The 27,773-nt window shown below is 41.2% G+C and overlaps 1 protein-coding gene across 4 annotated transcripts in view; it reads left to right on the forward strand.

The window, feature by feature from the left end:
• The window catches only part of fat1a (FAT atypical cadherin 1a), an 88,686-nt gene that overhangs the window by 37,629 nt on the left and 23,284 nt on the right, over positions 1 to 27,773 (forward strand). For all 4 annotated transcript variants that reach the window (XM_080029300.1, XM_080029299.1, XM_080029302.1 and 1 more), the window contains exons 4-10: positions 7,358 to 7,419; positions 12,176 to 12,505; positions 13,538 to 13,754; positions 15,544 to 15,683; positions 22,083 to 22,358; positions 22,624 to 22,834; positions 23,454 to 27,527. In XM_080029300.1, coding sequence (XP_079885426.1) covers positions 7,358 to 7,419; positions 12,176 to 12,505; positions 13,538 to 13,754; positions 15,544 to 15,683; positions 22,083 to 22,358; positions 22,624 to 22,834; positions 23,454 to 27,527 — 5,310 coding nt within the window. The remainder of the gene's footprint in view (positions 1 to 7,357; positions 7,420 to 12,175; positions 12,506 to 13,537; positions 13,755 to 15,543; positions 15,684 to 22,082; positions 22,359 to 22,623; positions 22,835 to 23,453; positions 27,528 to 27,773) is intronic.

Consider the following 27,773-nt stretch of genomic DNA (forward strand, 5'->3'; position numbering starts at 1 on the left):
CAAACAATTGTCACAGCTCTCAAAAGAGATTGTGAGAAGACTATGTGGAAATGAGAAATTGCCTATTTTCCTCTTTAAGCTGCCAAGGGTGGTCATGGTGGCTTCGTTGGCTAATATTCAGTTTAACAGTGTCTTTGAAAATAAAACCAACCCGACACTTTTGTGGCATGCTATCTCTTCTGGAGTGCCTTTGCTTTTCAAAGAGTAAATAATACCACATCTTGGCATCGTGGGTGTCATTGAATAGAGGACTAAAAAGGAAATTAAAAAAATTCCCCCAAGCATTCCATCTGAAGATATACTGTATTCATCTTTTGACTCTATAAAAACACCACGGGAGAACTAAGTGTTAATCAAAGTGTAGCTGGTCAAGTGAAAACCATTTAACCATTATGAGAAGGATGACCGACCTCATGACCTAAAACCAAGAAAAAAACAGAACTGGTCCCCTAGGCTCCTGTGTCACGGGAGCCACAATAATTAGAACAGATCTTGTGACACCTCTTAATTATACTTTTTATTGGTTGTCATCACTGTCACTGTTACAAATAGACTAGTGAGGTAAACTACAGTGCGTTCCAAATTATTATGCGAATGATATTTTTCTCAGATTTTCTCAGAATAGCCTCCCATAGCTGCTGTTTTGATGTGAACTGCCTCCCAACCTCATAGATGTTTTGCCTGAGGATGCTCCAAAGGTTCTCAATAGGGTTGAGGTCAGGGGAAGATGGGGGCCACACCATGAGGTTCTCTTATTTTATGCCCAAAGCAGCCAATGACACAGAGGTATTCTTTGCAGCATGAAGATGATTTTACTATGGAAGGCAAGGTTCTTCTTTTTGTACCACGGAAGAAAGTGGTCAGTCAAAAACTCTACATACTTTGCCGAGGTCATTTTCTCACCGTCAGGGACCCTAAAGGGGCCTACAAGCTCTCTCCCCATGATACCGGCCCAAAACATGACTCCGCCACCTCCTTGCTGACGTCGCAGCCTTGTTGGGACATGGTGGCCATTCACCAACCATCCACTACTCCATCCATCTGGACCATCCAGGGTTGCATGGCACTTATCAGTGAACAAGACTGTTTGAAAATTAGTCTTCATGTATTTCTGAGCCCAGTGCAACCGTTTCAGCTTGTGAGCATTGTTTAGGGGTGACCGAATAATAGGTTTATGCACAGCTGCAAACCTCTGGAGGATCCTACACCTTGAGGTTCGCGGGACTCCAGACTCCAGCATTTTAGCAGCTGCTCTCCTAATCCGATGATTTTGTCTGGCGGAAACCTTCCTCATTATGCCTTTATCTGCAGAAACCCGTCTGTGCTCTGAATCAGCCACAAATCCCTTCACAGTACGATGATCACGCTTAAGTTTCTGTGAAATATCTAATGTTTTCATACCTTGTCCAAGGTATTGCACTATTTGACGCTTTTCGGCAGCAGAGATCCTTTTTCTTTCCCATATTGCTTGAAACCTGTGGAACGTCTTAATCATGTGGAACGTCCTTCTTAAGTAGTTTTCCTTTGATTGGGCTCACATGGCAAACTAATTATCACATGTGTATGAGATTAATTTCAATGATCCAAGGCATCCTGAGACACAATATCATACATGAGTTTAATTGAAAAACAAAACATTTAAAGTTTATGACACTTCAATCCAATTTGCATAATAATTTGGAACACGGTGTAAAGCTTACATGCAGCTGAACAGACTGAACAGTGTTGCTGACATTTGATTTTATCGCTCAATGAAAATTGTGCATATGTGAATTTTGAACAGAGACCACATATGCGATCTCTGATCATGTGAGTTCTGTCAGATTTACACTCAACTGACAGCATTTGAATGACAGGTGGTCTTAATTGGAATTGCAAAATGTACGAGTCGTGGCCACAAAAATACTTAGGAGGTTTGACATGTGAATTCGACAGATTCCTAATGACCAATGTGTAGAGAAAGGAAAATCATTAAATAACACCGTCTTTGAGTGAAAATGCGAAGCAATGTTTTTCAAAACCAAATAATAGGCACACAAACTCAGCATGCATACATTTCTCACTTCCACTGCTAAAGTGCCCACACAGTCTCTTACTCTTACTTACCGTAATGCCTTGTCTTTTAATACCTCCCAGTGTACATATGTACATATCAAAACAGACATAGGTCAAAATGACCAGCAAGCACTATTAGGCCTCAGCTGCTTCCAAGCATCCCATCTATTTACACAATAACATAAACATAACATTCACTTTCATAAGCACTTGGGAACCTGAAACCATGTATAGCCCCGAGTCTTCCATGACGTGGTTGTCTTTTCAGATTACAAATAATCCTTGCAGCTGTGAGGTGCTGAGATATCTCAATCCGAATATAAACAGTGCCTCCCCACTAAATACCTTTTACACATTTTTACAAAAACCCAATGTGTATATTATGATGCTTGCATTTGGTTGTATGGACTGTCTTTGTTGCATTTGTCAAATTCTGTGTTTCTGGACAACAGAACGGGCCTTCAGTCGTCCTTTTAAATGGCATGCCAAGCATTTCTTTCCTTCTCAATAAAAAGGAACAGTAGCTGTTATTCAGCAGCATTTTAGAGACTTGGTAATAAAGAAAGCAACACACAGATCCTACTTTGATGTATCAATCCCTTCTTACACTCCAACAGCCCTTTGGATTTTGATGTCCCACAGTTTTCATTCGAAAATAGAGATGGTATCATGAGCAGTGAACGCAGGTTCTTTTCGCAGTGTTGTTTTAGGCTTGAGTGGTAGTCATTTAACTCACAATAATGCAGAGAATATTAATGGAGTCGTCTGGGGTTGAACATTGTGTTTACGAGATAAGTCATTTATTGCAGTGTTCATTATTTTCCAGGGATAAATAGCGAAGGTTTAAATAATGAATTTTCAATGCTCGGTGTCATATCATCAACAACAATACTTACTATCTCAGAGACAGGCTTCAATGGCAAATTTGTTTTGGAGCAAGGGATTTCAGATAGTCATACTAAATTGGGCTTTTAAATGCGGAATATTGAATGTGGGGTTTCAAATTCCCCCTGTCAAGTTCTCAACAAAAAAAAGGATGTAAGCCTACTGAAAAAAACATTTGGTACATTCAAAATGTCATTACTCTGTTTTAAGTGGTTCATAAATTATTATTATAGAGTAATGCAGCCCCTTTTGGGTCATTATTAAATATATGAAATTCACACTGTCGAGCCAAAAGGACCCAACATTTGAGACGGTAAAACCATTTGATTCATAGGTCTCAAGGAATAAAGTTACCGTCAATGCATTATTCTATAAAAATATTCTGCCTCTAAACGTTCAAAAACTACACCCCAGATCATTTATCTTCATTATGAACCTGAAAAAGGAGATCATATTTTCATATTCGTACTTGGCCAAAAAAGTATTGAAGTATCGGAGTTGCATGCAATTCTTGGCAGTAGGGCAAAACACGGCATAATACCTTTTTTCTTTAAAAAAGGTCCAGCCACTGGATACACCCAGCACATTCCCCTATGTCTGGAGTTTCAGCTAAATGCGTGTCACATAAAATATTTGTGTCACTCCTCAAGACTGCTAAACTGCAGAGCACGGGTATGAACCGGCCCAACAATGTCCTGAACTCCTTAACTCCCTCCAGGCGTCCATTTTGGAGCAGCGGTTGTAGCGCTCAAGGACATGGTTGAGAGTGCCAGTGCTGCCTTGCTTTTGTTTTTCTTCCCTTCTCAAAACAGTATGGCTATAATTACTGTTGGCCCAGCTCAGCCCACGCCTGATGATGGCTTTTGTGTGTGTGAGTGTGTTTGTGTTGGAAGTGCAGACTTCTTTGGCGAGCCTCTGGCTTACCAACCAATCATTTTATAGTTCCTTAATGCTTAGATAGAGATATAGAGGTATGCACCTTTATTGGCCGGAACACTAGTTTCAGCAAAGTGCTTCATGAAAGGACTGTTCCTGGTGAGCATTTAACTTTGTCATGAGTGACTGAACTTGCAGGATAAGTTTAAGTAGAAGTTTATTGTTTTGGAAACAAGTTGTTGTGAAGTATTTTGTGAAAGTGATATCACTGCCTGGGTATTAGAATGAGCAGACAGCCCCGTGGAACAGAAGCAAACGAAAGTAGTTTCAGCCACAACACAACATCCATCAAAATAGCTTAAGTGATCCACAGTAGATCACGCAACATATATTTTTTTTGCTTTTCAAATAATGGCTTTTCCTCCCAGACATCTCTACATCTACAAGTGGATGCTGGTTTATCCACCAAAATTAGTAAAAATGCGAAAGAGCAGCAAAATACTTGAGTCTGTGGTTCAAACCATTTCACCCAAAACCGTTTAGCTGACTATTGTAGAGCTGAAACAATCTGTGAATTGATTGAAAAATAATCAGCAACTTAAATCTTAATGAGTTGATTAATCATGGAAAGTTTACTCATGAGCTGCTTTTCTTTTTATAATGTGATATTAAACTAAATGTCTTTAGATTTTGGACTGAAACCTTGAAGACATCACATGCGGTTTTATAAAACAGTGATGGACATTTTCAACATTTCTCTGGAATTTTATAGACTAAACAATTAATCAACTAGTTGAGAAAATAGCCTTGAGATGAATAATTAATGAAAACGATCATTAGCTAGCCCTAGACTTCACAGTGGATTTAAAAGAGCCATTGAATAAAAGGCAGATGTGCACTATACAACAGGATTGTCCGTTGCTTTTGAGATGTGTAATAAGGATACATACAGTATGTTCATAGTGTACGTCACTGGCAAACTGAGAAGATTGACTCCACACAGTTGCCAAAGGCACAACTGTATCTGGAAGGAATCCCGTAACATGCTTGATATTTAAGACACCTTGCATATTGTATTGCCTCTCTGGACAATGAAATGTCTGCAGGTGTATAGTGAGTATACCCTCTACCATGGGTTGGCTGTCACTGTTTTACCTTCACTAAGGAGCCACAATGAAATAAGAACCAAATACATTTTAACTTCCTCTTGAGCTTTGCTTTCTTGCTTGTCGGAGCATTTCCCTGCAGCTCATTTTTAAAACAAACGTCCCATTCCTGTTTCCTGCTGGAGGGCAGCAATGCTCATTTGTGTGTCAGGAGGCACATTTTAGTGAGAGAGATCACTCCTGAACCAGAATATATAGGATTTCTGCACAAGCACATGCACCCATAAACAAAAGGTGTCAAGCAATGCGCTCTACCGTATCATTAACTCTTCCTCCGGTGTGCCTGCTGTTCCAGCGTCAAGGTGTAAATTATGTCTGTGAAATGGAACTTCTCTGCAGTCTTAGCCAGGCAGAACTAAAACCAAATGTCTACTCTCCAGAGTGGCTTTTGGGTAAAGTGTTGTGTTTGTTTCAGTGCTCTGAGTCTGACCTGGGAGTATCCTGTTTACATTACAAGCACTGTATCTGTTATGATACCTAGCCTAGCCTTGATTAGGCAGCTGATTTGCAGAGGAATTATAAATCAGGAGGGCTAGACTCAGCGTGGTTAATGTTGTCATCTGTATTCTGCTGTATAATACACAGAGAGAAAGGAGTTTCCTTACGCAGCACACTGGGGAGCTTAAAAACATTATCATCCATCAGCTTTCAGCCTTGCTAAAGCACATGAATAATTAGTCAGCGTGGTCTGTTTTGATGTGACACAGCACAACTATTAGCTTTGATGGTAATAATCTATGGCTCACTAGCTCATGTAACCCATGCTGATCCTCTGCCAGCATTCTTGTAGACACCATGCAACACTGCAAAGAGTTATTCCTGCTGGTTGTATACATTTACAACAAATGAATTTGTGTTGTCAGTCCTGAAACACCTCTTGTGTGTTGAGAAAGCCCTTTAAAGGCAAGTTTCCTGGTTCTGTTAATCGTTTTGCACCTGCAGTTGGTGCTATTTTATTTAAATGTAAAATTAACAATTGAATGTGTTGCCTGTTCGGTAAACAAAGCAAAATGTGTCACATCTACAGGATCATGTTTATTCTTCTTCGTACTGGATGTCAGTAGACCTGTATCCTCGCAGCTCTCTGTAAAGATTAAATAAAGCCTAAGAGCGAGAGGATAAAAAAGGGGGAGCAAAAGCGGCTCCCTCATATGCCTCAATTGCAGTGCTGAGGGAGGGCTATTTCAGGACCTGTAAGTTGTGGCCTGCTATTCTCGTTACAGGCATATGTGCCATTGATGGGTTTGGGTTTCGGAAATCCTTTGCTTTATGCTAATCAGGCGCAGTGTGGCAAGCAGACGGCTCTGGTGCGGTTGAAGTTGGCATGTCTACTCTACACTCAGTGTCTCTGCAAAGTTGCAATTACATTGGTAGTGAGAACAGAACACTGCTTATAACGTAGCCATGTAGCCAAATCCTTCACCCACCCCCCACTTTTCTTCTCTTTTTCTTCGCTTGTTTGTGAATTTGGTTCAAAATCGGATTAGCCAGGAACTCAAGACGCAAGCTAGTTTTATTTTTACTTTTGTCAAAGCCTGGCTTAGCAATCGTCCCCTCTGTGTAATTGTTGTCACACGGCATCAGGCCTTCGACTTAAAATGAACGATAGAACTCAAAAAAGATCCTTGAAACACTTCAACTAGCAGCATGCTCTCTTCTGAAGTTTCCTTTTCTCTGTTACAAAAAGTGCCGGAGACTGCGGCCGCTGTCTGACTGGGTGTCTATTTATTCAGCTTGTGGAAGAATTAAAAGCAGGGCGTCAAGGCTGTGCTGCTGTTTGGCCACTATTTGCAGACTGTTGTGATATTTCACATGTGTAAGGCAGTGTGGTGTGGGCTGTCTGGCAACTGGTTTGACCAAACCCAGGGAAGACCTACAGGGAGAGCGCCACTCCAGATGTAAACTCTGAACTCATGGGTGACAGATGAGATAACCAGCAGGGTTCACATTATGTCACCCAACAGTGAGCGGGAGGATGGGTTTTAGTTTAGAGTTGTATTCTTCAAATATTGTTTCTTTCCTTCTCAACGCCCCAGTGTTTTCTGGAAGTGTCTTTAAGTTAAATTCTTTATGTAAATATTTGAGTTCATGAAAACTGTTAACATTGTGTCATTTTTCCCCCTTTGAACACAGAGATATACAAACAAATAAAGATCCCAAAAACCTAAATTATGACTAGGGTCTGTTGGCTGGGACATTTTACAGTTGAAAAATTAAGTTTCCAGTGTTCTCTGAAAGACAATCTGTGAGATGGAGACACCGTTCCTAGAAATGATTTATTAAATATGTTATAAACAAGACCGAGAATAACCTCTTCGTATAATTAATTCTATATCTGTATAATTGACATTATTATCGTCGATCGTCTCTTACAGGTCTGGTTGCAACGACTTCGAGAAAACTGGACAGGGAGCAACAAGATGAGCACATTCTTGAGGTAAGCACTTCATTTTTGAAAATGTCACAGGAAAAAAAGCTGGTGACAGCCTTTCTTATTAATGCACAACTGAATTAGCAACACGATAATGAGAACATTCAAGGTCAGCACATTCGGTTACCCAGATAAAATAGATTTTCCTCTGAGGTTTGGCATTTCCAGCCAATTTCAGCTGAATGCCACATGTCTCCAACAAAAACATTTCTTGTGTAGGCAAGAGAGGTCCTATTGGAATGATTTCTCCTTGTACTGATTTCCGGATGAAGTAGGGGGGAAAGGTGGGAGGCGTGTGGGAGATCCTGGTGACTGTTCCTTTGTTCTTTACCACTGTTCCGTCTCATGGACAGAGCAAGCTGGGACAGGAAACTGTTGTCAGACCAACAAACCAATGTCTAAACTTGTGGGTTTTAATTGAGCTGGGCTCTTTTCTCCGTTTGATGTTTTCCTCCCTTCTCGCCACAGACCCGAGCTTGATAATAGCCCTTTTAATTGTGTTTCCGGCAATGACAGGGAGCAGATTGGATGCCTTTTAATTATTGTTAGAAGTAACACAATTCAGTGATCAGTCGGGTGGCAGTTGATTCCAGTGCATCTGGTGCCAGAACGGTGTTATATTTCATACTTTGGTTGTACACTGCACTAATTGCATTACAGGGCTGAGAGTAAATGATAGGGATGAAAGTGGGGAATAATGGAAAACTGCATTCTTTAAGGGGGAACATTTAGCTGATGAATGAAACTAAATAACCAAGACGTAAAAAATAAAAAAAATAAGACATTTTTTAAAATTGAATCTTTTGCACCTGTTGACTTTGGCAAGATTATTCGCTATCAAGGTCAGAAATGGTTCCCAAAGCTCGTTCATGTGGCAGTTCGGTGTAGACATTGAATTGCTACTTCCAACATGTTGTGGAAAGCTGCTGAATTACTAGGTTAGAATTGGTGTCTGATTCAAAGTCTTCAATGTCTGTTCAACACAACAGAAAAACATATTCCCGCTAAGTCTAGTTTGCGAATGTTGTTCATTTGTCTCAGTTGACAAAATGCCTCCAGACAGACATTTAATAACCACATTATATACGCCTCTCCAACTCTGGTAGACATTAATGTCACGCCAAATTCAACACGCCTATTCTCCATATGCTAATATTCCTGCTTTTCTTTGTAATTTTTATTACTAAGGAGTGCAATGATAGCAAATACTGGAGTTCCAGTGCACGAAGAACCAACATTTTTTTCGGACAAATACAGTAACTAAGTAAAAGTTTCTCTTGCACATTCCTATTTAATTTTCCTCTGAGTTTGAGCTGTTTTGACCTAAATAGTTAGAAAGTGGTTGAGTGAACTCCGTCTGTGTAACCATGGTAACTTAAGAGCTTTGTACGTGTTGGTTATTGGGAATCCAACAGGAAGCTCTTCATTGGGCTAAACGTTGGTGAAGCAAAACAGACCCTTAAACCGTACAATTTGCCCTCCCTGCACACAGACACACACACACACACACACACACACACACACACACACACACACTTCAGCGTATCCTCAGGGCAGTTGATCGAGAGTTAATCATCATGACTCTGAAGAATACATGTGTACGCACGTACAGTACCTCTGTGTGTGCAATGGGTGCTGGCAGAACAAATCAAATGTGACTCCTGGCGAGTGTTGAAGTTTTTTTGTGCGATCTTGTTGCAGGAGAAGAAACGAAACATGTGGGGCCATGTGGAACATGTGGAGCAATTAGGGTTGGGGCTGTGTCAGCATTGTTTGCACCAAAATGCCAAGAGGAGGTGGAGGGAGCACAGGGGGCCTGCAGCTTTTATGATGAGATGGATGGGGGTTGGTAGGGGGTAGTGGTAGGCGGTCCTCTGCTCTGTGTGTGTGTGAGAGAAAGAGAGAGACAGACAGAGAGAGAGAAAGAGAGCTAAAGGCAGACAGGCAGGGGGGGAATTTGTGGAAAGGCAGAGCTGCTCCTGATGGTCTGAGGGAGGGCTCTAGCGGCAGGATGAGAAGCCTCGGTCCCAGGAAAGGGTGAGGGGGGGAGGGGGTAAATAGCTAAGGTGGGACATGCCAGGACTTGTTTGGGATTCAGGCTTGGGACTGCAGAGAGAACATTATAATGGAGAAGCAGAGGTGAATGGGGCTGTTCACATCTGTTGTCTGGATCCTATCCTAGCATGCAGTTGTCAAGATTGCTAGGTTTCTAGTCTGGCTTTGACGGGGGTATTAGATCCTACTCCGTCTATGATTTACCATTTCATCTAAAAATGTAGTCAATAAGTGTAATGTGTTTAGATAGAAATGTTTAATGAACTGCATACTTGCTGCCATTCAAACTACTTTTCAGTCCTATTGGGAAGTGTGCAGTAACTACATTTAGTCACTTTGCGAGAAGACAAAGTAGCAATTGTCTAAAGAATCTGTGTTTTTCTCATTGTAATTCAACAGTTATTATAGCAGGCAAAACATTGAGTGTCTTGGTTATTTTGGTTAACATAGAAAGCATTAAAAACAACATTAGTTGCATTTGGTCGGCCAGATAAAGCCAAAGGTTTTGCAATAGATAATCAGAACATAATGGATTGGCTTAGTTCACTTCATAGCAGTGCTGTACTGATGCATTGAGCCACGCTCCCTCTACTGTAACTACTTTTTTTTGTGGTCTGCCTAATTATCAAACAATAGCTTTCAATGAAAATGTTCCAAAGGGAGACATGTGGTGATTGATAGCTTGGTAGCTACAGTGTGGATGCACACAGTCACACACAAAACTGTTTTGTTGAGGTACGGTGCTGAGACATTTCAATTTGATACATTTTCTCTTTTAAAGTTACTTTATATAATCAGGGGCATTAGGTGTTATAACTGGCCTGTGGGACCATAATGGAGATGTTCATTACACAGCACAGACTGGACACCAGCATATCCTCCCTGGGAGAGCCATTCACACTCAGGTTTCTCGTCGTCCCATTTAATTAATTCTGCTCGTGTGAATGGCACGGACAGCTGCAGACACCCGGGAGAAAAACAAAAACACATTACTTTAGTAATTGAAACTATGATACCAAATGGTGTGTGCCTGGCCCTGGACTCCTGACTGTTTTAGTGAAGCACTTACCAGATGGTTTTAAATGACTGTGACATTTGTGGCTGCCCTTCTACAGTATTCCGTAGATTGAAGCTAGAAATGCTCCCATCTCTGCCAGCGCTCAGAAACGCAACCTTTAAGCCCATTTTTCTGGGGCTAGATGGGATTTGTTTGTTTTAGGTCAACACGATGCTCTTTGCTTTTGATTAAACTCCCAAAGCAGTGTTCTCAAATGTCCAAAGACACGTCGGAGTGTTAAACCTTGGCACAAATTACAAAGCGTTAGCATGCCACCGGCAATTCTGGATGTCATGACTTAAATTAAGGCCCCATTAATGATTCAGTTGTGTGACACTGTCTTTTATTCGCAGTACTTCTGGGGTTTGAAAAAGCCCCCGGCCTTTAGTGGAGGGTAGTGACTCGTAATGTTTATTAGCAGTGCAAAATCTTTGCAAGTTTGACACAGAGCAGATTCGGTACAGCTGGTGCTATCAGAATGAAGAGGTGCAACTAATTAAAAATAATTAGCCCTGGTGGGTTGTTAGCGTAGCAGCCAGCCACACAAGCTACTGTTCCTCACAATCACAGGCAAACGTATTAAATCGTATTTCACATTAAGGAGCCTTTTAGTTCAGCATGATACAAATTATGTTTACCTGAACACACCAGCCCTAGCTAGTTACTCCTTAGAGGCAACAGGGGGTTTGACATTTTTCAGCATTGTCCAATTGGCTTTCTTACATTATTTCATTTCTGAAATGATTGTTGAATCACATCGCCAAGCTGATACTGAATATACTCCCTTCATTTCCTTCATTGTGCTCCAAAATGATTTGAATGTCTGCGACAGCGCACCTTTTATGGATAAAATGTCATTATTAAATCTTTATTATTAGGCTAAGATAGGCCTGCCGTGCTGCTCGTTACATCCAACCAGACAAAGGGGGTTTGAACCGAACAATCACACGACCAAGGGACCTAGATTAGTGCTATTTAAAGTGTTTCACTCACTCTCTCTAACACGAATAACAATACATCCAATCTTAATTGCAGGATTCTGAAAAGTCTTAAAAAGTCCCCCCTTTGACAGCATCAATACATTTTTTGGTCAGGAAAGAACACAGCTCTATGTTTGAATGGATTGATTCACTAAACTGTAGAGATTAGAATATTAGGTTAACAAAACAAGGAAAACATTTCAACTCCTACAATATCTGAGACAGCCTGTTACTAATGTGCTATTGTTTTTTAACTAAAGAACCTGTTTAAGAAAAGACCTCCTGACAGCAAATCCCAGTGGGAGTTGACTTTAATTTTGTCTGCTAGTTAATTTGCTGAGAAAGAAGTGGATGAAAGCATGATGTAGGGAACAAGCTCACTTCCCTTTTTCATTTCGTCCTTAATTAACATTACGCCATGGAATAAATTATCTTTACCCATTCCCATGATGGTTGTACTTACTGTTCAATAACGTAAAATCATAAAACTACTTATCTATTTATGATCGGTAAAGGAAACAATGGGGACTTTGTGACTCAAAGAGATATTAAATGTGATTTCAAGTTCACCACATCAGATAAGATCTGCTTCCTTGTGTTCAGCACCAATCCTTTGAGTCTATGTACTTCTTAGTTTAAATGATTTTGTTTTAATACTTTCTCCTCTTAGGTCACAGTCACTGACCACGGTGTTCCTGCTAAATCCACCACGGTGCGCGTCATCGTGCGAGTCCTGGATGAGAATGACAACCGGCCGTTGTTCCTGGAGAAGATCTACAAGATCAAGCTGCCGGAGCGGGAGAAGCCGGAGAAAGAGAGAGCCACCAAGAGAGACCCGGTGTATCGCGTCATCGCTTCTGACCGCGACACCGGCCCCAACGCCGAGATCTCCTACAGCATCGAGGAGGGAGACGAAAACGGAAAGTTCTTTATCGAGCCAAAGACCGGCCTGGTGTCCTCTAAGAAGTTCTCCTCTGCCGGAGAGTATGACATTCTTACAGTGAGTATCCCCAATGCCAGGGGCTCCATGTTGTCCTCAACCAAGTAGTCTCTCTCTGGGAGTTTTTACAACAGGTGCTTTTTTATTGCTTTACTGTTATATTCTCCACTTCCTCTCACGTGTCCTTACCCCCCTGTGCAGTAAAAGCTAATTGGTCCACCATACACATCATGGTGGTCCACAAGTGTAGAAGAAAATATTTTAGCTTATTTTGGGCAGAGCAGGTTCCAAACACTAACCCAAAATATCCAAATAGGATCTCATTGCTACAAGCATGACGCTATTGTTGTATTGCTTGGGTCGTCAAGATCCAAATTTGTCAATCTAAGATGACAAACTTTGTTAGCAAACTGCAACTGAAAAATATAGTGCTGCTCTTCATGACAGCTGTTTTTGTTTAAAAATATCTTTGAATTACAGGAGAATTATTGTTATTAGATAAAAGACTTTATTGTCCATTACATGAAATTGAAATATGCCTTGGGCATTCTGGCACGCAGCATAAAATCAAACGTGTGTGAAAATGAATGTTATCCATCAAACTTCCACCTATGAGACAAAAAACAATCAACTTCTAGTTTAGTCGTCACAGCTGGCTGTTGAAACTGCAGTGTTGATGCGTAATGTAAATGTCGCTTGCTTTAAATTGATATTCACACCGATTTTATGTCCCTGCACATATCCAAAAAAGGGTTTCCTGCCGCAAGAAGACACCGCTCGTTGCACTTTACAGTCATCCACTTCCTCACAATAGGTTGAATCACAAAAGAATTTCACACAAAAGGTGTTTTGTTAGTCAGAATACGAGCTCCTCTTACAATAGGGACTGCTCAGGGTCCATTCTTTGGGTTTATGCCATGAATCAGTGGTACTACTTACAATGTACAAAATGTTATATTGTTTTATGGCGTATATTATCTGTAAGCATTAACGACACTTAGCAAACTACATGACTAAACGTCTCCTTCTGAAGAGCTTCAGAAGGAGACGTTTAGTCATTTGTAACACAGCCTTTCATTCCATCTCTCTCAGATAAAAGCCGTGGACAACGGACGACCTCAGAAATCCTCCACTTGTCGCCTTCACATCGAGTGGATCTCTAAACCAGTGGTGCCGGCCGATGCGGCTCCCCTGCTTTTTGAGGAGTCCCCCTTCACCTTCTCTGTCATGGAGAACGATCCTGTGGCGCACATGGTGGGCGTCGTAGCAACAGAGTCCTCTGATGTTCCAGTGTGGTTTGAAATCACAGGTATTTTCCTCCTCCACGTGTATCTCTGATGTAAAGAGTGTGTGCATGCATACTGTAAAAATGCTGTATGTCATAGGAAATGCTTTTACAGGTAGAACGACTGTTACACTTTAGGACTAACAGTGTTTGTGTGTGATGTGGCTCGTAAAATACTTTATAGACAGACAGCAATATTTGAAAATATATTAAGAGTCAAATTTTAACAGCAATTTTCAGCGTTTAAAAAAAGGAAGCTGCCTTATAAAGAAACAAGTCAGTTGATAGAATATAAGTGTAAGCTAGCAGGGAGAATGGCTAGCCTTTAACTTTACTACTTTTTTATAATTCACTTTCACTATCTTAGCATAGTATTCGCAGTGTGCCATCTCAGTGGATTTCATGTGAATGATTGTGGAAAAGAAACCCTTAAATAACATATTTATGTATATAAAATCTACGTAACAGCATTAATAGTTATGGACCGTAACCAAGTATATTTTCTCAAATATATTTGTACAAATGAAGATTGTCGCTGTTTTTCTAACACTGTTTGGTATTGCTAAAACCTAATGTGTCCTTTATCTAATGTGTTTATTGTTGAACTCATGATAGTAACTGCATGCAATAGAAGACTTAAACTGACTGCTTTTCAAACTGCTCTGCCTCTTCTTCCTCCCTCCCCTGTCCTCCCTCTAATCAATGTCTGACTGACACGTCTCTTTTCTTCTCTTCTCTTCTGTCTTTCCGTGCCTCTGCTTTCCTCTTTTCTCTGGAATGTTCTGTGTGGTTGGATTTTTGCAAGGCGGCATAGAGGATTCTGAGATGTTTTACATCCTTCAGATGGCTTGTGACCACAACTGTACAGCAGAAGGTAGCTGCTGCAGGGCCTATCTCCTAATATTAAGAGATCATCCTACACTGTGTGTTGATGCTGCCTGTCTGTTGGCTGTGCTTGAATAGTGATGTGCGACTGGATTGATGTTGTGCTACATTTTCCCACTAAACCTGTGACCTGATTAAGAGTCTCAGAGGAACCAGCATAACCTCCTCCTCTCCTTACCCTGTGTGAATTAGGGCTCCATTTCATGTTGACTGTTGTGTGCTTTATCTTTTTGAGTTTAGCAGTGTACAGGGTCATCTGAAAAAATAAGAATATCGTGGAAAAGTCCATTCAAAAAGTGAAACTTTGAAATATTCTAGATTTATTACATAATGTGAAATATGTCAGGCCTTTCTTTTCTTTTAATTTTGATGAATACGGCTTATAGCTCATGGAATACAAAAATCCAGTTTCCCAAATATTCGAATATTACATAAAATCAATAAAAAAAAATAATTATAATACAGACATGTCAACCTTCTGAAATGTATGATTATTCTTGATTAATTTCACTTTTTGTTTAAGGAATCTTAAATTCATGAAAGTTTAAATTTTGGATTAAATTACTAACTAATTAATAACTTTTCCTAGATATTGATTTTTTTTAGATGCACCTGTATATAAATGGATGAGCTTTTGCATTGATGTACCTGTACCCATTCTATTGTATGTTAGGGTTCATTTTATGTAATAGCTATTATATGTATAATCTTTAAACAAACAGCCCTATCTGCACTGTTAGTTAATTACATCAATGTATCTGTTATCTATTATCTTTGACTGAGGCAGAAAATGAATGTTTGTTCCTCCATCTCAGCGCCCACATTCAGTGTTTGTGTAACCTTGCTTATATGCATACAACTAAGCCTCGGTCTGTCACTAATCTTTTTTTCCTTCCTTTGTGTTTGGACGGAAAAAACGATTCCACAGGTGGTAATTATGACAGTCGCTTTGACGTGGGCAAGGCCAGCGGAACCTTGATCATAGCGCGGCCCTTGGACACCGAGCAGAAATCAAATTACAACCTGACGGTGGAAGCCACAGATGGGACACGAACTGTCAGCACCCAGGTAATTGAAACACTAATGAAACGGTTGGGAGCTGATGAGGCAGTTGTCATGGTTCTGCTTTTCCCCCGTGTGTGAGAAAAGGCAGCGGGAAAGGGTGACGGGTAACTGGGTGAAGCAGTGGTCAAACTGTCTCGTTTGTTGGGGATATGTTAATGTTTTGACGCTATCGTTGCTCTCTACCAGGGAAATGACAGTTTATAGGTTTGAGGCTCATTACATCCCTACATGACCTGACTTCTATCTGGATAATGCTGCTTTGAAAAGGAAATAATGCAAACAAATAAAGGATGTGATATGGTACGGCTGTGCTGTATTTAAACATCTTCTTATATTATCTTGTACCGCTTTGGGCTGTTGCTTGAACATTTTCAATTATCAGCCCACTGGATAGGGAGACGGATCTTTTGATATAATAGGTGTTCTCTTAGTGAGATTTAGATGACACTGTTGTTTAATAATACTATCATATCGGCTTAATACTGTATAAGGCTGATGTACTGACTTCAGCTGGTTTGTTAAGCTGAGCATTAATACTGAAAAGCATTAGTAACACAGTGCTTAACGCACTATATTTAGTTTGTTTAATCTGTACAGAATGGTTGTAGTGAAGGTCAAATGTGGGACTATTTCTTGACTGGATTCAGTGACTTTGTGGACTGATTGAATAACTCTAAAACTGTATAGTGCTGGTAGTCATTTTTCAAGTCATTCTATGGATAGTACTTTGTTCCTCCTCCTCTTTTTCCCCTCTACTGTCTCAGTGGAGCGTTGAACTCCAGGAATCTTCCATTGTCTCATTCCTGGCTCAGAGCTGCTCTGATGTTGGTGCCTTCTGGCCAGATTCTTTTTTCTTTTTTTTTAAAGTGTACATTCTTCAGCCCCTTTCCACTCCTCCCCCTCTACTATGCGTCTCTCTGAACCTGTGGACCTTTTCTCTGTCTTTTCTCTTGGAGGAACAGATTGCCTTTGTCTTTTCTGAATGGACTCTAAAACACTACTTATATTACACTCACACATAGACAAGAATGCTAACGCCACAGTCTCTGTAAACTGGAAGGAAAAATAAAAGATAAAATACTGTAAAGTACAGTATATAACCCTATATGACCCTCTTTTGATGAAAGATGAAACTAAAACGTAGCTGCTAAAAAACTTCCCAGGCATTTCCATACTTGCATTTTAATATATTAATATGCTGATTTATTCCTACTTGCATGTATCTTGCTCCCTAGTTGACACCGAAGCCGAGCCGCCGCGATACAAGCTTTTAAGCATGCAAGTTTTTTGTTCAGATGGTCATGCCTTGTCCACGAGATTTTTGAACGTTGTTACTCGGTACTTTGGTTCATATGAGCCGGTGGCATTCAAAATGTTTTGTCCTTTGTCCTCAAAGGGGAGCTTCTGAGAACTGTAGCTAGAAAAGAATCTATTTGTTGTCACTCCGTATGAATAAAGCCTTTCATCATCTGGCTGCTGTGCTCTGCTGAGCCTTGGATGAAGCGCCGCCTTCAATGGCATTTCGCAGCTCAGCCGAGGAAGCAGCACGTCTTTTAGTTTAGTGCAGAACCTTAAAAACAGCCAGTGCCTATTTTGTCAGCCATGATTTTCTCTTCCCCACAAAGCACTTCCTTAAAAAAAGCCTTGGCAACAGAGACGTATTTAAAAGCCTCTCAGCAATACTGCATGCAGTGACATTTTAAGTCAAATTAATCACATTCAAAGGTTAACCCATTCAAAAGGTCTAATTCTCAGTGGGGCTTGATTAGCAATTGGAACCGGCTTTATTAGCAACGCTTTTACATAGCAGGGAATGCTTTCATTTAATTGTTCGTATAAATTAATGGGCCTATTAATGGACTTCAAAACTTACTTTTGTTTTAGTTTTTTAATTTTTCACAGAAAAGGCAATTAAATTGTATTAAAATGCAGTATGACTACATGGAATTTAAATACACCAAAACTTAACAAGCTCATATATCTTTGTAATGTCTAAGCAAAGCTTGGTCTCAAGACATCTAAGAAATTTGGTGACTTTGTTTGTGAAGTGGATAAACTTAAAGCATCTCGTACTGTACGGACTACATTATAGTCTATATATGATTTTCCTAGTGTGAAGGCAAGTTTTAGTCCAACTACTACTTGATGATCCGTTATGAATTCCTTTACAAGCCGTCACAGCTCAACTGAACCTTCTGCTTCACACTAGAAGTGGGTCAAAGAATAATCACTTGTACAGTGTATCAGATGACATGTATTGCCTGCAACAGCGCACTCTTCTCTCATTGCCTGCAGAGTGGGAATGTACATAGTTGTGTACATATTATTAGAGCTGTAACTGAAGGGCTTTCTTACAAATGACTGCTAGTGTGCATGATGCAGTCCTGTGTACCCAGCTGACCACTGTAGGTCAGCTGTTTTTCTGTAGAGGGAACGGATTTACCAAATGTTTGTGCTCCATAAACCACACTTTGTGATTTAGGCCAGCTGCCTGTGATGCGCTGAGGGCCAAATAGCTGACTCAAAGAGACAGTAGTAAATACTTGAAATATTTAATTACTATATTTTTCTATATCACGTACAGGACCACTAGGTTAAATTGCACATATATTTGAGGTATACTGAGAATGTCCTGTTTCAGGAAAGTGCTCTGGCTACTTGCGTTTAGTCTGACACTAATGTTAAGCTCCTTCTGATAGTGTTTTACATTTTTTTTAACCAAATCTGTAAATGCGCCTCTTTCTGGGAAGTACATGTTTTTGTAGCAGTAAGTAACCAATCGGGCCAAGGTTTTGAAAAGGTTGGGCTAAACCACACTGAAATGTATTTATTTACTCCTTGAGGGATGTTTACTTATTCACTTTTCAAGGAAGGCAAATATTATGAACCCCTTAGTCCATCCACCTGATTGGACAGTATTAGGATTTACCATTAAACACTTAAACTCATATTATAATCCGTAGATTATTATATAAATGACAGTTGCTCAGTAGTCTGTGTGTACCATCTCTGCTCTTGCAACACTAAATTCATCAGAATTTAACTGTAAATCCTATGCAAAACAGTTAATAAAGAGTTTGAAATTAAAATAATGTTGTTGTCATTGGGGACAGTAAGTGGTTTACCTTTTTAAAACAAGTCATGCAGAATTTAAATGCAAATTAGATCAACCAGATCACACACATGCAGTGCACCTCGTGAAAGCTCAAAGTTGAACTTATCTATTCTTCAAATCAAAGTCATGTGGACACTGTGCTGCCAGACAGGCTGGCCCATTTTCTCTCTCCTTGGAATGTTTTTTTTTTTTGTCTTTTTTTTCTTTGTCTCCGTCTAGCCCTCTCTGTCTTTCTCTCTGATTTTCTTCTTGTTCATTTTTTCAAAAAGATCCACATGTATTGGCCAAGCATGCAAGGATGATGAATATACTGTTTAGGTAGAATAAAGCCCAAACAAGAGCACTGGACCTCTGCGGGTAGCGGGGCTGTGTTAATCCTGTTTTGGGAACATGTTGGAGTGCTCTGTGCCAGTGCCCTGCCTTTGCCACCTGGCAGGGGGGCTTCCTCTCCTACGCATGGCACAGGAGGACAATGAAATCTCCCGCTTGTCCTGTTCTGGATAGAACACAGCCAGTGTTTCGTTACTCAGAAGTCTGTGTTGTCTTTGTGGTCTCTTAAGCACATTTTCCTTTTTGAATGTGTCTTTTTTATCTTCAAATGAATGGATGAAAATGTTTAAATCATTTTACATCCAACTTTCCTGTGACTCCAGAGTTGGTGTCAGTATCAGGCTCATGGTATGTAGGAGGTGAAAAGGGGATTGTCTGCCTCTTTGTTGTGAAGCTTCGTGTTTAACCATTATAGTTCAATTTTAAGACATCTCTGAATAATCAGCTGATGTTGACATGGGGTGCCGCATTCTAGCTCAGGCACCTCCATAGGAGCAGGAGCTGAGCCAACAAGGCAGCTTCGGCATGCAGCCCAGCTTCCCTTCCCCCATTCTCCAGCTATATGACATCCTCCCTTGGCTGTTCACAAGTACCTCAAGCTGTTCTGCTCACAATCTGTTCCTGGTCTCCTGTTTTCTTTCATGTTATCCCAGACCGCATTACAAAGACTATCTTTATGCCTCACTCAGAGGCTCACCTTATTAACTCATACTTGTGTTTTCTGGCTTTCATTATCCATGCAGACATTTGTATCTTGGATTGCTTTTTATTTTATTCTCAGCTATTTCTTTGGTGTAATTCCCACTCACAACCTGCATTGTCAAACAATATTTGACCATTTCCCTTAGCTCTCTATGGTTTTTCACTTTCACTTCTCTTTCTTACTCTCATCCCTTCCTCGCAATGCTTTTTTTCTTTAGTATCTCCATCTGTCACGCCTGTGTCTCAGTCCTAATCTAATTCCTATCCAGCATTCCCGTAGGAAACTGTATACAAAGACTACAGACTTTTCTCCAACACCAGCATTTCTGGCTGTATCATGTCTTTTGTAATGTTTGGGGGCAAAGTCCCTTTGATGGGTTGTAGAGCCTCCTTGCAAAGCGAAAGGCAAGTTTCCGTGCATGTGGGGAAAGATGGTGGGCCTGAATAGCCTTTTGTGTGGTTTCTACACTGTATGCAAAGGTACATTGTGGATAGACTTGGATACTACTGACCAGGTTCAATTCTTTTCTGCTTCTCGACAGCGCTATCAGCGCTCACCACCTTACTTGCTATTCACAAGACGTGTTATCTGACGCTGGCCAGATTGAGACACGTTGGACAGGCCTCTTTGTGTGGATGTATGTGTGGCGGTGCACATTTTATGAGTCTTTGTGTGTGTGCACTGTTGAGTGTATCTGTGTGTGTGGACTGTGAGACATCAGGGATCTGGTGCTATATGATGTCTGGCATGACATGAGAAGACACGCTTGGAATGAGATAGATTGTGTCAGCCTGCTGAGGGTGCTACATACACCAGTGGCCCAATTCCGTACACTTCTTAAGGGTTATTGTCTCAATAGAAAAACGTATTTATATAGCATTACGCGTCCCATTTAGCAGTCTTAGCAGTCTGACATGGGTTGCTCATGACGCATGACTTGGGGCAAACAGCCAGCTCACAACAGTGACAGACAGCATGCGGCCCAGCGCTCCCCCTGCAAGATGACATCTGTGGCTCTCAGCAGCATTGCCAACATCACACCACACAGCAGATTGTCAATGTTATCAGCGCTGTCAGGTTGAGTCTATATTTGTCCCTGATATAGGCTCACAGTGCTCGACAAATGGTATTATGACAAAAAACAAGAATGTGCATTTGTGTTGACCAGAGACCTGCCAAATCCCGGTCAGCTAGTGAGTTGTCAACCGGTCAGGGCTTTTGGGACTCTCGTCCACGTTCTCTGTTCCTGCACCAAACAGCTCAGTATCGTCTCTCTCCTTACGGGACATCACCCCCTTGTGTTTGGTATGCAGGTGTCTAATCTGGGCTGATCCCTTTGTTCCCCATGTTTGGCAAGGGTAGAAGCCCCTCGCTGGTCTGGGAAGCAGAGATGGCATTCCAGCAAGCTCTCCATAATCCTCTGTCGGAAGTCCAGTAGACGAGTGGCGGGTGTTGATAAAACATGCCCCCAGTGGAATTTTACAGTTTGGGGATGTTGTCTTTGTTGTGTGTGTCTGTGTGCACTGGGGAACCACAGTGACTGCACTTTGTGCTATCCAAAGCAAGAAGCACATGCTGTGTATAGACCTATGTTTCATGGATGTGACTCTGAACAGTCGTTTTTAAAACTCATGATGAAGCTATAAAACATTTACACCAAACCATTTTTAATCATGAAAACTTTACCTGAAAAACTTTTAGACATCTTATATATTATTAATATCCTTGGATAGGCCGTTTCACTTTCCACAGTTGACAGCTCACTCTCATATGGTTCATTACCTTTGTACTCTGAGATTTATGACCTGCTCTTGTGTGTAACTCAGAGTTAATGTTGATGCATTTTGCATTGCATTATATAGCATTGATTTCTTGTTTTCATCGTTAGCTGCATCAAGTGGCCATTCAGTTAAATCATATGTATCGATCTAGTTTATATCTATGCCTTTTTCTAAGGAGTGTGGACGAAGGATTTGAAAGGTTTATAGTGTATGTATGTAAGCACAGGGTGGAAAGACTGGAAAGCAAACATACAAACTTACACTCACTAGTATTCCCAGGTTGGGGGACACGGCTGAGGAATGACCCCCGTCATGCTTTTGATCAAATACCTGTTCAATAGTAACTTTTATCACTGGACTTATTTTGACTGATCCAACCATCCTACAATCAACTGAAGCATGACAGAATTTTTTTTTACCGCATGTATGATTTGGGAGAAGTAATATTCACTTGTTTTGTTTTTCTCCTATAGGTGCTTATTCGTGTCATTGACACCAACAACCACCGGCCACAGTTCTCCCAAAACTATTATGAGGTGAACGTGTCTGAAGACCAACCAGCAGGGACTGAGGTAATGCAGATTAGCGCTGTGGACGGAGATGAGAAGAACAAACTGACCTTCACACTCCTGAGCAGTACGGATCCCTTCAGCCTCAGGAAATTCCGACTGGACCCGGGAACAGGCATTCTGTACACCGCTGAGCAACTGGATCATGAGACTATGCACCGCCACATCCTCACTGTCATGGTATAAATCAATGAACACCAAGTCCCTATGTATGGTTTAATGGAGATTGTTTTGGAATTGCTTGCTTAATTGGAAAAAGAAACATCCATGAAATTAAGCCTGTTTGTTTGTATGCTTTTCAAAATATGGATAGTTTGCTGTTGTATTAAGTTTCTTTCCCCGTAGGGCTCTCACGCTCTTCCCTGTCTCCCTGTTTTTCTACCTTTGTATGTTATGTCTCTTTTCTAAATGATTCTCTTATATTTTTTATCATGTTCTGCTCTAGGTTCGAGACCAGGACATACCAGTAAAGAGGAACCTTGTGCGTGTCATTGTCAATGTGGGTGACACCAATGACAATGCGCCGTGGTTTATCGGAACACCTTACTCTGGCCGTGTGTTTGAATCGGCAGCTGTAGGCTCGGCTGTGCTCCAGGTCACCGCTCTTGACAAAGACAAGGGCCATAACGCTGAGATTGTCTACATCATCGAATCAGGTAAATAAACCAAAAAAACAAAGTTGCTGTGACACTATGTTGAGGAACAGTTTCCCTAGGTTTTTTTCTCATAGTAGACAGCTTTCATTGTAAAATAAATGCAAATTAAATCAGCTCCTAAAAATGTATGACTCATCTTGAGTGCTGCTGCCCACTGGATCTTGATCATGAATGGAATACTTTACAAAGAGTAGGAGAATATTGAAGACTTTGTCTAGAGGATCTCCAAATACGTGGGAGATGCGCAGATCCCTCCTCAGAATTTCCCACGGTGATTTTCTCCTACAATATGCTGTTATGTGACAACATGAAACAAGCAGCTATTAGCTTTCTGTTCGCATATTTCAAATAGCTGAGATGACTTAATCAAATGGGATAATAGTTGTCCTTGTTTTGAGTCAAACTGAGGGCTTAGGATGACTTGCTTGGAATATAACATAACCATTTCTGATATGACACATGCTTATCAACTTCATCTCCCTGGCAAAAGGACTTTTCTTTTTACTTAACTTTTAATGCATGTTTTGCACATCCAGGCACATCTCAAAGGTCAGTACACAAACATTTGAGTATAGCCACTAAAGTACTTTATTCTTTGTGTTTATATTTTTTCTAACAGGAAATGTTGGAAACTCCTTTTCCATCGACCCTGTCCTTGGAACAATTACAGTAGCCAAGGAGCTTGATCGCAGCAGCAAAACCATGTTTGACCTCATCGTTAAGGCATCTGATAATGGCATATCTCCACTATCAACTACAGCTACTGTACACATTATGGTAACAGTTTCTGACAATGCAGCCCCCAGATTCACGGAAAAGGAGTATTCTGCAGAAGTCAGTGAATCTGTCAATCCAGGAAGTTTTGTCAGCTTGGTCACAACCGTCAGCCAGTCGTCTGTTTTCTATCAAATAAAGGATGGTAACATCAACAATGCATTTGATATAAACCCAAACTCAGGAGTCGTTGTGACCCAGAAAGCTTTGGATTATGAGACTGTTTCACAATACATGCTCATTATACAGGGCACCAACATGGCCGGACTTTCTAGAAACACAACACTTATGATTCATCTAAAGGATGAAAATGACAACGCTCCAATCTTTCTCCAAAGGGAATTCAAAGGAGTAATCAGCGAGTCGGCCTTTGTCAACAGTATTGTTCTGACACATGAAAACACTCCTTTTGTCATTCGTGCGTCTGATGCCGATAGTGAACGGAATGCCATGCTTATTTATCAAATTGTCGAACCTTTTGCACTCAACTACTTCGCCATTGATTCGAGCACTGGTGCCATCAGAATCACAACAGCTTTGGATTATGAACAAAGGAGTGTTTTCCGCTTCACGGTCCAGGTCCATGATCTTGGAATGCCACGCCTGTTTGCAGAGACGGCGGCCAACGTGACCATCGAAGTAATTGATATTAATGACTGCTCTCCCACTTTTAGCCAAGAACTGTATGAGACTACCGTCATAGTGCCAACATACAAAGGCGTGGAAGTCATTAAAGTCAACGCTACAGACTCAGACTCTGGGCCTAACTCCAAACTTCTCTACTCCATTTCAGAGGGAAATATTGGCGATAAATTTAAAGTGGATCCAATCACAGGCATAATCTCTATTCAGAATGTCACACAGCTCAGAAGCAGATACGAATTAAAGGTTAGGGTTTCCGATGGTAGATTTGCCACTTCTGCCACAGTTAAGATAAATGTGAAGGAAAACAAGGAGAGTAAGCTGAAGTTCACCCAGGAGTCTTACAAAGCCTACATCCAAGAAAACTCTTCTGAGAGGAAAACACTTGCAGTCATTGCTGCTGTTGGGAACCAGGTGAACGAGCCTTTGTTTTATAGAATCTTGAACCCCGACAGCAGGTTTGAAATCAGCCGCACATCTGGAGTAATCTCTACCACTGGGATTCCATTTGATCGAGAGGCACATGACACATTTGATATAGTTGTTGAGGTCACCAGAGAGGACACATCTGAAGATGGGGCTCATGTTCTAGTATCTGTGACAGTGGAAGATGTGAATGACAACAAACCTATGTTTGTCAATCTCCCCTATCATGCACTAGTCCAGATAGATGCAGAGGAAGGCCATGTCATCAGACAAGTCACAGCAGTGGACAAGGACATGGGCCCGAATGCAGACATCCATTATCAGCTGAAGGAACACCAGGAGCACTTTCAAATGAGCCATTCTGGTGAAATCTCCCTCAAAAAGAAATTTGAGAAGGAGTCGCTTAACACAGACTTTGTCATTATTGTCATGGCACTGGATAATGGAGAACCAGCCCTCTCAGCAGAAGTAGAAGTGCCAGTAACAGTGGTTAACAAAGCAATGCCTGTATTTGAGAAGCCTTTTTACAGCATTGAAATCCCTGAAAACATTCCGTTACACACACCTGTACTTCACGTACAGGCCAATGATTCTGAAGGTCCTCGTATTGTGTACACCATCTCTGAGGGAGATCCTTTCAAACAGTTCTCGATTGATTTCAACACAGGTGTAATTCATGTGATTGAGCCCCTGGACTTTGAGACACATCCTGCTTATAAGTTAAATGTAAGAGCCACAGATTCTCTGACTGGAGCACACTCTGAAGTGTTTGTTGATATCATACTTGAAGACATAAATGACAACACCCCTATGTTTCTGTCTAAATCCTACTATGCCAATATTTCGGAGGCCTCTGTCATCGGTACATTCCTTTTGCAAGTTGATGCCAAAGATTCGGACACTGGTAACAACCAAGAAGTATTCTTTCAGTTGGTCGAGGAAAAGGGGAAGAGTTCAGATTATTTCACCATTGACCGTGACACGGGAATAATCTCTACAGCTCAAGTCCTTGATCATGAAGAAATCCAGCAGCACAAGTTGCGAGTCCGTGTTGTGGATGGTGGAGTTCCAGCCCTCTTTAGTGATGTCATTGTGACAATAGACGTTACAGACCTAAATGACAATGCTCCAATATTTACAGAGCACACTTACAAAACTAGTGTTAGCGAATTGGCCCCGCGTGGACACTTCATCACCCAAGTCCAGGCATCTGATCCTGATAGCTCAGATTCAGATAACTTGGAGTTCTCCATTACATCTGGCAATGAGGATCTGAACTTTTCTATTGACAAACAGACAGGAGCCATTGTCGTTTCCAACCACCGCAGGCCACATATGCAGCCTCTTTACAACCTCAGTGTGTCAGTATCAGACGGTGTATTCAGAAGCTCAGCCGCTGTCATGGTAACAGTCATTGGCGGAAACTTCCACAACCCCACCTTCTCTCAATTGGAATATGTGGTAGAGCTCGTTGAAAACTCACCTGTAGGAACCTTGGTAGCAGACGCAAAGGCCACAGATGACGATGAAGGAATTTACGGGCAAATAACATATAGGATTGTCAATGACTTAGCTAAAGACGTGTTCTCTGTAAATGAAAACGGAGAGATTTTTTCTCTAGAGACTCTCGATCGTGAGAATACCATTGAAAAGGTTATTCCTATTTCTCTCATGGCTAAAGACGGTGGTGGAAAAGTGGGCTTTTGTATCGTCAATGTCATTCTCACAGATGTCAATGACAATGCCCCACAATTCAGGGCAGCGGAGTACAAAGCCACTATTGCATCAGATGTACCAAGAGGAACGTCCGTGGTTAAAATTGCTGCTTCAGACACTGATGAGGGAAGCAATGCTGACATTGAGTATTCAATCGAAGCAGAAGCTGAAAATGTGGAGGAGAACTTTGAAATCCACCCAACCTCTGGGGTCATTGTAACCAAAGAGAGTCTAATTGGACTTGAGAATAGGCTCTATGGATTCTTTGTGAGGGCCAAGGATACTGGGAATCCACCCAAATATTCCGTTGTACAAGTTTATATAAGGATTGTTGCACCAGAGACGCCAATTCCCAAATTCACTGAACCACATTACCGCTATACTATCGCTGAAGACCTTCCCATTGGCACAGAGATCGATATAATCCAGGCTGAGAGTGAGCAACCAGTTGTGTACAGCCTTGCGAAAGGCAACACACCAGAGAGCAATGAAGATGAAGTGTTTGTTGTAGACAGAGACAGTGGGGCCTTGAAGCTTCAGAAAAGCCTTGACTATGCCATCACTAAATGGTACCAACTCACTTTATTTTCCCAAACCAAACATGAAAACTATGAGATAGTTGCATCTGCAAATGTAAACATCCAAGTGAAAGATGTGAATGACAACAAACCTGTCTTTGCGTCAGACCCTTACGAGGCTGTAGTCGTGGAAAACCTTCCAATGGGGACTCAAGTGATCCAAGTCAAAGCCACCGACCAAGACTCTGGAACCAACAGCCATGTTGTTTACAGCCTCGACCCCAAGCAGAACTCCCAGGATATCGCTGAGCTATTTGCAATTAATAGTGAAACCGGATGGGTGACCACCTTGAAAGAACTTGACCGCGAAAAGATAGACAAATACACTATCGCTGTTCTAGCCACAGACCAAGGCGACAAAGTCCAACATGTTACTGGCACTAAAGTGGAGGTAACAGTCGCTGATGTCAATGACAATCCACCCCGCTTCACTGCAGAGATTTACAAAGGCACAGTCAGCGAGGATGACCCTCCTCCTAGCGGGGTGATCGCTATCCTCAGCACCACAGACGACGACTCTGAGGACATCAATAAACGAGTGAACTACTTCATCACAGGTGGGTGCTGTCTATTATTTTGGCAAACTAATCATTAGTACATCCAGAGAGTTTACTCCCTACTCCTTGGTGTAACAGTTTTTCATAAACAGAGCTGGGGGGGAGGGATTATCCGTTTATGCCATTTAATATGATGATAATATCTCATCTTTGAAACTTTACACAGTCCTATTATCTGTTAGGAGTCTGAATTATCACACAATCTGCTGAAGCTCAAGGCAATATTTAGGTCATGAAAATAAAGAA

The sequence above is a fragment of the Ammodytes marinus genome, assembly GCF_949987685.1.
Source record: "Ammodytes marinus genome assembly, chromosome: 6".
Lineage (NCBI taxonomy): Eukaryota > Metazoa > Chordata > Actinopteri > Uranoscopiformes > Ammodytidae > Ammodytes > Ammodytes marinus.